Here is a 10,563-nt window from a genome sequence, read left to right as displayed (position 1 = left end):
TGTATGCACGTCAAGTCGCAACAGTTAGGACCGGACATGGAACAACAGACTGGTTCCAAATTGGGAAAGGAGTACGTCAAGGCTTTATATTGTCACCCTGTTTATCTAACTTATATGCAGTACATCATGTGAAATGCCGGGCTGAAGCACAAAACAGAATCAAGATCACTGGAAGAAATATCAATAACCTCAGATATGCAGATGATACCACCCTTATGAGAGAAAGCGAGAGGACCTAAAGAGCCTCTTGATCAAAGTGAAAGAGGAGAACTGAAAAAGCTGGCTTAAAACTTAACACTCAAAAAACTAAGAACATGGCGTCCGATCCCATCACTTCATGGTAAATAGATGGGGAAACAATGGAAACAGTGAGACTTTACTTTCTTGGGCTCCAAAATCACTGCAGATGGTGACTGCAGCCATGAAATTCAAAGATGCTTGCTCCTAAGAAGAAAAGCTATGACCAATCTGGACAGCATATTAAAAAGCAGAGCCATGACTTTGCCAACAAAGGTCCATCTAGTAGCTATGGTTTTTCCAGTAGTCACGTATGGATGTGAGAGTTGAACTATAAAGAAAGTTTAACGGCAAGGAATTGATGCTTTTGAACTGTGGTGTTGGAGAAGACTCTTGAGAGTCCCTTGGACTGCAAGGAGATCCAACCAGTATATCCTAAAGGAGATCAACCCTGACTGTTCATTGGAAGGACTGATGCTGAAGTTCCAACACTTTGGCCACCTGATGTGAAGAACTGATTCCTTAGAAAAGACAGTTGCTGGAAAAGATTGACGATGGAAGGAGAAGGGGACGACAGAGGATGAGATGGTTGGATGGCATCACCAACTCTACAGACATGAGTTTGAGCAAGCTCCAGGAGTTGGTGATGGACAGGGAAGCCTGGCGTGCTGCAGTCCGTGGGGTCGCAAAGAGCTGGAGACAACTGAGTAACTGAACTGAGTGACTGAAATAGATATACCCAAGGTAAAAGGTGAAGAAAACCTCAAAAGTGGTTTGTCTACAACCTATCACTACTTCTACACAGCCATTTTAGACTTTTTTTTTTAATGTTAAAGTGTAGGAACTGTGTATTATTTGTCCTTAGGACAATACCATAGTCACTTTGGTGGTTACTATGTCTTTTACAGAACAAGAGTAAAAACCCTGGCCCTAACTGAAAGTTTCAACCCAAGGATTCTAAATCAAACAGATTCCTTTCCCAAGTTGTAATAGCATAACTGCTTCTGTGAAAAATTTTCAACATATTTGATCATCATATATACTTATATTTTACACATTTATTAATCCTGCTACAATTCCATTAATCAAAAAGCATAAGGAAAACCCAAATACTGACTTAGGCAATACTATATGCTACTCAAATAAACATTCAAGAGTTAACCAAGTATTAAGTAAAGCATGCTAGAAAACTGAAGAAATAACACAACAACTCATTCCTTCTAAGAATGAACCATGCTGGGGAGGGAGGGAGGGTGGGAGTCAATGGCAGGGGAAATTATCCTATATCACAGTATTCTAACTTGTTAACATCTTGATACTATAACAGCATTGAGAACCACAACCAATTTCATTTGTAATGTCCCTATCCAAGAATATGAACATGTAGCAAGCGATCAAATATTTATTTATGGTCAGTAAAACTTTAAACCTGGAATCCCTTAAAAAAGAAAAATAAAAACATTCAGTGAAGCTTTCAACATTCCATCTATATTGAATGAAAAAGTTAAATATTTCTTCAGAAATGTCTTGAATTTCTAGTTCTCAGCCTGAACAGAGCTGTTCCAACTTTAATAGATTCATAATTAATACTAAAACTTTCTAATCAATTATGAGTTACAATTAGAGAAGTTGTCTTACTTTGATTTGTGTCCTAACACACAAAAGGGAAAAAATATGATAAAGTGTGCTGATGTTCTCATATACAAAAGGCAAACATTTTAAAGGGAGTGTTAATTTATAAATAATGTGAAGTACTGCTCTACTAGCCTGTTTTTCTTTAAAGCTCAGTTAGATATATAAACATCCTCTTTTTCTATCTTAAATCTACTGGGCTGTCCCTTTAAACTCTGGTTTAATAAACACAGCTCTAAATTACTTAAAGAAATAAAACACTTTATTTACAAAATTCAAATATGCTCCAAATAAAAGCTGTCCCTTTATTAAACACCCCCAAAGTTCCGAACATTGTACAAAATGTTAAAACACTTATTCATACTCTTTTGAAGCAAAGTTGCCTGTTCTGCCGCACTCATTTTTGCATGACGTTGACATTTTAGCTCCACTTTTCTAAAATGACCAGTTCTTCAAAATTTGCTCAAGAAACAAGTTTCTGATCCACTGAAGTAAATTATGAGGTTAATGCAGAAGTCAACTGGTAAAGTTTCTGTCAACTGTTACACTTAATGTCCTCTTCCTGATAAGAAAAAATGAAAATATTAAAAATATAGAAAAGTGAACTTTAAATAACACTATTACCCAAAACTCAAGTTTAAAATCAGCATTAGTTCTGGTAAAGTTTAACAAACATACTTTACCAAATTTAACTATCATTTATATAACCACCTTTTTGCTTTTCAAATTAATAATACAGCAAAGTAAAGCAGAAACAGGTGAAAAAATTCAAAAGTAAAAGTGATATAAAATTTAACTGTATATTAGGCTAAAATAAAGGAATACCATGGTGTTCTACATACTTGCTGGCAAAAAGAAATAGTAGACAATACCATTTCTAGAAATTCAGTTATTTCAAGTTTTTTTTTCCCCACTCACCTCTGAAACCACCACCCCCTCTTCCTCCTCTGAAACCTCCACCTCCTCTTCCACCTCTAAAACCACCTAAAAATAAAGGAAATATTCATTAAATAACTGTAACCTATCACATTTTGGTAAGCCTATAAACATCAATATATTTCTTACAATTATAAAGAATAGTGTTAGGTTGTTACAAAAGTCACTGCAGTTTCAGACCCTGAATTTTAAATTATAACTAGGCTCAAGCACTTCCTTAATCAAAATAGGAAGCATTACAACCAACACCCTTTTGCCAACGAGAGATACGTTTGTTTATTCCTGTAACATAAAAACTCATGCCATGGGATTCAACGAACTCTTGGAGAGCATTTTCTGTATCCTTCTGGTTGTGGAAACTTCTTCCCTGCAAAAAGTTGTCAAGATGCTTGAAGAAGTTGTAGTCATTTGCCAAGAGGTCAGATGAATTAGGCAAGAGGTCAGATGAATTCAGCAAATGAGGCAAAACTTCACAGTCCAATTTGTTCAAGTTTTGAAGCGTTGGCTGTTCGACATTAGGTCAAGTATTGTCAAGGGAAAGAATAGGGCCCATTCTATTGATATGGCTGCAGGCACCGCAGTTTTCAGTGCATCTCCTCAATTTGCTGAGGATACTTCTCAGATGTAATGGTTTTACCAGGATTCAGAAAGCTATAATGGATCAGAAGACTGGCAGCAGACCACCCAACAGTGACCACGACCCTTTTTTTGGTGCAAGTTTGGCTTAGGGAAGTATTTTAGAGCCTCTTCTCAGTCCAATCACTGAGCTGGTCATCGCTGGCGTCATATAAAATCCAATTTTTGCTGCAGGTCACAATTCAATCAAGAAATGGCTCATTGTTGTTACAGAGAATAAGAGGACGACACACTGAAATGATTTTTTTTTTATTTGCAGTCAGCTCATGAGGCACCCTCTTGTCAACCTTTTTCACCTTTCCAATTTGCTTCAAATGTCAAACAACCATAGAATGGTCAATGGTAAGTTCTTAGGCAACTTCTCATGTAGTTTTAAGAGGATCAGCTTTAATGTGGTTCTTAACGGCTTGGAGTCACTTTCCGGTGGCCAGCCTCTGCACTCCTCATCTTCAAGGCTCTCGTTTCCTTTGCAAAACTTCTTGAACCACCAATGAACTGTACGTTCACTAGCAATTCCTGGGCCAAATGAGTTCTTGATGTTACAAGTTATCTCCACTGCTTTATGACCCATTTTGAACTCGAATAAGAAAACTGCTCAATTTTGCTTTTTGTCTAACATCATTTCCATAGTCTAAAATACATATAAAATAAACAGCAAGTAATATGTCATTGTTGTTGTTGTTCAATCACTACATCGTGTCTGACTCACTGTGACCCCATGAACTGCATGCAGCACACCAAGCTTCCCTGTCCTTCACTATCTCCCAGAGTTTTCTCAAACATGTCCATTGAGTTAGTGATGCCATCCAACCATTTCATCCTCTGTGGCCCCTTCTCCTCTTGCCTTCAATCTTTCCCAGCATCAGGGTCTTTTCCAATGAGTCAGCTCTTCACATCAGGGGGCCAAAATACTGGAGCTTCAACTTCAGCACCAGTTCTTCCAATGAATATTCAGGACTGATTTCCTTTAGAATTGATTTCAGCTCTTGCAGTTTAAAGGATTCTCAAGAGTCTTCTCAAGAGCACCGCAATTTAAAGCACCAGTTCTTTGACACTCAGCTTTCTTTATGGTCCAACTCTTACATTCATACACGACCACTGGAGAAACCACAGCTTTGACTAGACGGACTTTTATCGGCAAAGTAATGTCTCTGCTTTTTCAAACACTGTCTAGGTTTGTCACAGCTTTCCTTCCAAGGAGCAAGTGTCTTTTAATTTCGTGGCTGCAGTCACCGTATGCACAGATTTTGGAGCCCAAGAAAATGACATCTGACAGTTTCCACATTTTCCCCACCTATTTGTCATGAAGTGATAGGACCGGATGCCATGATCTTCATATCTTTATTGCTAATGTCATTAGCAAAAAATATAAAGCAAGAAATGTGCATTAAAATGAGGTATAATATAATCATATTTATTTAAGAATGTATTCTAATATCAAAGGGCAAAGTTCAACAATGCAAAACTGCAATTATTTCTGCACCAACCTAACATATATTCACATATTTTATCTCGCAGAATTTTCTAAAAGATAAAAATGGAGAAACAGTAGTAGTTTCTCAAACCAACAGAAAGGTAAAATCATAGGTTACAACTTTTTAAACAAGTTTTAATACATTAGAAAAGCTTGTTACTTTAAAGTTCAGTTTAGCCCTATTGTTAAATGTATGAGTACCTCAACTTTTGCTTAGGGTATACACTTTTTAAACTGCACTAAGGCTTCTTAATCCTAAGAACAAAAAGTAGCAGACATGGGTGGTTTGGTTCTGGGAGTACTACCATGCCTGCTAAGTTGCCTCAGTCACGTCCGACTCTTTGTGACCCAATGGACTGTAGCCCACCAGGCCCCTCTGTCTATCGGATTCTCCAGGCAAGAATACTGTAATGGGTTGGCGTGCCCTCCTCCAAGGGATCTTCCTAACCCAGGGATCGAACCCATGTCTCTTATGTCTCCTGTATTGGCAGGTGGATTCTTTACCACTAGCACCACCTGGGAAGTACCATGGATACAACATTTAAGGTTAACTGAGCTGGAAACATACACACTGATGTTCACATGCTGACGAGCTTTGAAATTTAAAAATTTTGAATTATTTTTTCTATTATCCAACACATTTGGCTTCCTACTGCAGTCCCTACTTTTACTTATTTTGGGGGATAGCTTTGTAAAGAATGATGAAACATAAAAAGAGAAATAATAAAGAAATAAACACATATATCCAAAATACTAATATAAAAAGATTAAGATTTTAAGAAAATAGAGTTGTGAATTTTTAAAACTATATATAGAAGACTGAATATAGAATGGGAATGAGGGGATCTCCATTCAAATTCTCAAAGGGATACTTCCAAATAAATATGTACATATCTTTTAAGAGATTATCTCCAAGTTACCTGGATCCCAAAAAGGCACATTTACAGAGTGAAACGTTCATTAAATTGAGAGGCAAAACTGAAAACAGAATTCTCTTTTCTAATACAGTAACCCACTTGGCAGCTCCTCTTCCTTACCACTTTGGCTCTGCCCATCATCCTGTCACCCACCTAGCACATCATTCTCAGATGCTGCATCCCAGCTCATCCCCAACCTGGCTTATCACCTGGCTGCCTGCACAATAAATGTATCCAAGCTGTGGGGAAATACATAACATCAACATACTGAAATCAAAGCAATGAATTTATTGGTGATAGTCTTTGACACGACATCAGAAGATACTGGTTTTATTTCTGAGCCACCAATCGTTTGATTAGGACAAATTAACATTTCTAAGCTTACATTTCCTCATCCATAAAATAAAGATATCACTCACCTTCATGAAGTTTTGCTAAATACTAATTAAAAAATTAAAATTCAATTAAGCTAATCCTATATGTTATAAAAAATAAGCATAATTACTATGGTAATCTGCCAAGATTTGAAAAGAGCCTTACGAAAAGAAATAAATAACCATAAGGAAGGTTGGCTTATATTCAAAATTAAATTGTACTCTTTAAGTAGGCTGTGACTTTGAAATCTCTTTAGAAATTTTCCTCCATGGAGAACTTACCACCTCTACCACCTCTGCCACCTCTGCCTCTTCCTCCTCCTTGACCTCCCCTGCCACCGCCTCTTGGAGGTCCCTTTTCACCAGGAGGTCGAGGTAGAAACCTCTGCAACGGCAGCAGCTTATATGGGTCTATATAAAACTGGAAGAATAATAGAAACAATTAAGTGATGAGCTGGGGGTAATATAATATAATCATTAAGAACCGACACACTAGACTCAAAACTGTCTGGGACAAATCCCAACCCTGTAACTTCACTAGTGATACACTGAGGAAGTCTCAAGTGCCTTTAAGTAAAACTGCCCTAAGGTAGGTCATTCATTTATAAAACCAAGGATCTAGGTGTCAGCTTGACTCACCTTCTGTAGTTTTTTAAAGGAAGATGCTTTCATGTTCTCTGATAATTTAACTGAAAAATACTATTAATTTTATTAAGGAATAAGCAATTACAATCAACGATAATCTTCTGGATTCACATGACATTTTTAAAATAACAAGGTTGGAATATACAGAAATATTCACGAAAAGTAAGAAATGAGTTTCCAAACAGAAGTGAAGTTTTTGTTTTAAAACTTCCAGTTCCACCATACTATTGCAGTAGCATCATCATATCGAAAGCAAAGTAACTCAAGTGGCACTGATCCAAGTGACAATCATTTCTAAAACCTTCCAAAAAGGAAGGCACACTTAAGAGGCCTATCTTTTCAATTTATGTGGAAATAGATTCCCCTGTCTTGATTCTCCTTTATGGTCCAATCTTAGCAATACTGCATCCACTTCTATGAAGCACCAAGTTCAGTTTAATCAATACTTAACTCCAGAAAAAAACAAATTGAAAAAAACAAGTCATGACCTTTCAACAGGATTGCTACATCTTCCAATTAAAAAGGATACAAAATCTCTAAGCTGTCCAAATATTTCATCCACTTTTCCAATTTGTTCTTTGTTTTCTAAATAAACTGGAGCATTGAAATAAGGTACTTTATTTTCATCTGTGGTACATTTACACACTATGTCATCTTCACAAGGATGCAGGAACTCTCCTAATACTGAAATAGGACATGAAATTGTTAAAATATCAAACAGTTTCAAATAATATTGACCAACCTCTTCTAGAAGCTTTCCTCTTGGCTACCTGGGATTTCACCATATCTGTCTAAAGGCAAAAAAGCCTTCCTGACTTAGTACCAACTCCACAAAATACTAGCTATGTGACCTGGAGTAAAGGTCTCACCTTCTCTATTCTTCAGTGTCTTCATCTTTAATGTAGGGCTAACAACAAAACCCTCGCCTAACACCTGGAAGAGTGAGGATTAAGTACAACAATAAGTGTCAAGTGCTTAGAAAGTGCCTGGCATATTGAGACCACTCAACCTGTAAGTTATTTTATTATAGTTACTATTATTATTTGATTAAATACTATGCTTCATTCTATTGTTTCTCTTCTTTCTCCCCATCCATAACTCTAAGACAGTCTGTTGTTCTCCTGCCTTTTTCCTCCTCCTTTTAAAACTTCCCACTTATCACCTTTTCACTGACTCTTTGATCCTCACCAAGAAAGTCTGGAATTTCATATCTAACTTTCATATCTAACTTTCATATCTAACCTATATCCACCCCAAACTAAAATACTCACCATATTCCTATAAAACCAACTCTCAACTCCCATCACCCAAGTTCAAAATCGAGAACCTTTTATTTCTAGTATTAGCCATCTTCTAAGTTTGTTTCCACTGAAATCTCTCTCCCATCTAACCCTTCCTTTTTTCTTCACTTTCTCAAGCTCTCAATGTGTCATGCATGGACTGTTATGGGGACAGGATCTTTGACTCTAGCCACTGACCTCTTTACACCATTTTGCATACTGATCCAACTTTCTCTTCATATATTAGACCCTATTTATCACTCTAGCCACTGATCTCTTTACACCATTTTGCATACTGATCCAACTTTCTCTTCATATATTAGACTATCACTCATCACTATGACACTAGCAAAGAAACTTAACTCTGAATCAATTTTCTTATCTGTAAAACGAAAACAGTAAGGGTAAGGACATAAAATACCTATTTATATCTCCCATTCAGCCTAAACTCTAGTTCTATTTCCATAATGCATTTTAGGTATCCTTCAGCTTTCTTACATTCTACAGCACAATTAGAAGTCAGTTTACCGCCTCTCCGTAGGCTTGACTCCACAACTAAAGACCAACCCCCTGAGAAAGGCAGCTGCTGCATCTACCTTTCAGCACCAGACTCCTAGTCAAACTTAATAACACAGACCTACAACCTCTGCCCCCGACTCCATTCCACCCTTCGCGCCCAAGTATGCCAAGCTCTGAAGTCTACATACAAACTACTTGTTCTGGAGGTCCTTGATCTTGGCCTTTGTTAAAGCCTCCGCGGCCGCCCCCTCGTCCGAATCCTCCTCTGCCGCCGCCGCCTCTGAAATTGCCGCCGCCTCCACCTCGGAAGTGGCTGTTGCTGCTGCCGCCGCGACCGAAGCCGCCACCTCGATTAAATCCTCCGCGACCTCCGCCTCGAAAAGACATGCTCGCTCCTACCTGGTGAGAAAAACAGTGCGTGCCGTTCAGTCACTGGGGCCTCTGGGCCTCAATCAGAAACCGAAAACGCGGATAACAGTAACAGCAACCCTGCCACCTCAACCACGGCCAGAGGGCCAGCGACTCGCCCGAAAGATGAGTGTGACCTGCCGACAGCCCTGTGAGCGCCGACCGACCACTCACGAGCCTCCTCCCCCGGCAGGCAGGAAGGGCCTCAGCCGCATTCCCTCCCTCCCTCCGCTGCATTCCACGTCCAACTTTCTCAGACCGCCTGGCCTCCTCCCGCTACTCACCGGCGCCACGTGCACCTCAGGCCCGGGTGCTCACACCCACACTCCGGTACTTCCGCCTCACACGAGCCTCTTCGGCCACCGTACCGGGACAAAACTGAAGTGGGGAGGGAATCACCTAGAAACTCGAATACCTGGTTTAGAAAAAGCTAGGCACCTGCGGAAGCAGGTACGCTATAGCCTGTCCGAAAGAGCCTTCAGTGCTGGAAGAGTATCAGTAATATCTCAACATCAACCGTTACTTTACGACAATCAGCTTTACTTGCCTATGGCGAGCAGAGGAAGTGACATACAATATCGGCGTCCTTTGAAGCATGACGTTGCAGGAAGTTCCGCTCTGCGGCGTTGCCCTTGGCGACGACTGGCGTCAGGGCCCGCCCCTCTGCCCGCCGCCCGGCCAGTTCCGGTTGGGAGCTGAGTGCAGGTCTGTTCTCTATTGTTAGACTGCCCTGCGGTCCTCTTCCTCGACAGTTGGTTGCGGCTCCCCCAGTTGTCTGTTGAGGAGATTTGAGCCGCGCTCTGCCGGAGGGTGGATCTGTTCGCATCGGAACCCAGTGAAAGGGCTTGTCTGAGTTCTTCCGAGTCGTTTGTTTCTTCCGGATCCTTTGAAGTACGCACGATTGTGGGCAGTACTGTGCCCATCGTTTTATCCTATGGTTTCACTAAGTGCAGTTAATTCGCTCAGTCATGTCCGACTCTGCGACTCCATGGACTGTGCAGCACGCCAGGCCTCCCTGTCCATCACCAACTCCTGTAGTTTACTCAAACCCGTGTCCATTGAATGGGTGATGCCAACCAACCATCTCATCCTCTGTCGTCCCCTTCTCCTCCAGCCTTCAATCTTTACCAGCATCAGGGTCTTTTCAGATGAGTCAATTCTTCACATCAGGTGGCCAAAGTATTGGAGTTTCAGCTTCAGCATCAATCCTTCCAATGAATATTCTGTACTGACCTCTTTTAGGATGTACTGGTTGGATCTCCTTGCAGTCCAAGGGACTCTCAAGAGTCTTCTCCAACACCACAGTTCAAAAGCATCAATTCTTCTATGCTCAGCTTTCTTGATAGTCCAACTCTCACATCCATACATGACTACTGGAAAAACCATAGCTTTGACTAGACGAACCTTTGTTGGCAATGTCTCTGCTTTTTAATATGCTGTGTAGGTTGGTCATAACTTTTCTTCCAGGGTGTAAGCGTCTTTTAATTTCTTGGCTGCAGTCACCA

The 10,563-nt window shown here is 39.9% G+C and overlaps 1 protein-coding gene across 5 annotated transcripts; it reads right to left on the bottom strand.

The window, feature by feature from the left end:
- Positions 1-2,109: 2,109 nt before the first annotated feature.
- On the bottom strand, positions 2,110-9,643 carry GAR1 (GAR1 ribonucleoprotein). 5 transcript variants are annotated; one of them, XM_043438695.1, is made up of 7 exons: positions 9,343-9,643; positions 8,839-9,049; positions 7,381-7,535; positions 6,846-6,905; positions 6,489-6,627; positions 2,788-2,853; positions 2,110-2,431 (listed from the first exon to the last, which is right to left on the bottom strand). In XM_043438695.1, exons 2-7 carry the CDS (start codon positions 9,035-9,037, stop codon positions 2,418-2,420), a joined length of 633 nt encoding a protein of 210 aa, XP_043294630.1. In that variant the 5' UTR covers positions 9,038-9,049; positions 9,343-9,643; the 3' UTR covers positions 2,110-2,417. The 5 variants fall into 5 exon arrangements, with proteins under 5 accessions (XP_043294630.1, XP_043294633.1, XP_043294629.1 ...); XM_043438698.1 differs by lacking the exon at positions 9,343-9,643 and adding an exon at positions 9,196-9,322; XM_043438694.1 differs by lacking the exon at positions 9,343-9,643 and adding an exon at positions 9,200-9,319.
- Between the last annotated feature and the right edge of the window lie 920 nt (positions 9,644-10,563).

This window comes from Cervus canadensis, chromosome 19 (genome assembly GCF_019320065.1).
Source record: "Cervus canadensis isolate Bull #8, Minnesota chromosome 19, ASM1932006v1, whole genome shotgun sequence".
In the NCBI taxonomy this organism is placed as follows: Eukaryota; Metazoa; Chordata; class Mammalia; order Artiodactyla; family Cervidae; genus Cervus; species Cervus canadensis.
The sequence above is the reverse complement of the archived record's forward strand: the minus strand, read 5'-3'. Positions and strand labels throughout refer to the sequence as shown.

Bases quoted from the DNA above. Each gene is read 5' to 3' on its own strand.
- GAR1 (XM_043438694.1), bottom strand. From the start codon at position 9,295: ATGCAGCGGAGGGAGGGAGGGAATGCGGCTGAGGCCCTTCCTGCCTGC. The intron at 9,050-9,199 runs GCAGGTCACACT...TTTTCTCACCAG, and splicing joins CGGCGCTCACAGGGCTGTCG to GTAGGAGCGAGCATGTCTTT. The intron at 7,536-8,838 runs GTATGTAGACTT...GTCCTATTTCAG, and splicing joins ACCTCCAGAACAAGTAGTTT to TATTAGGAGAGTTCCTGCAT.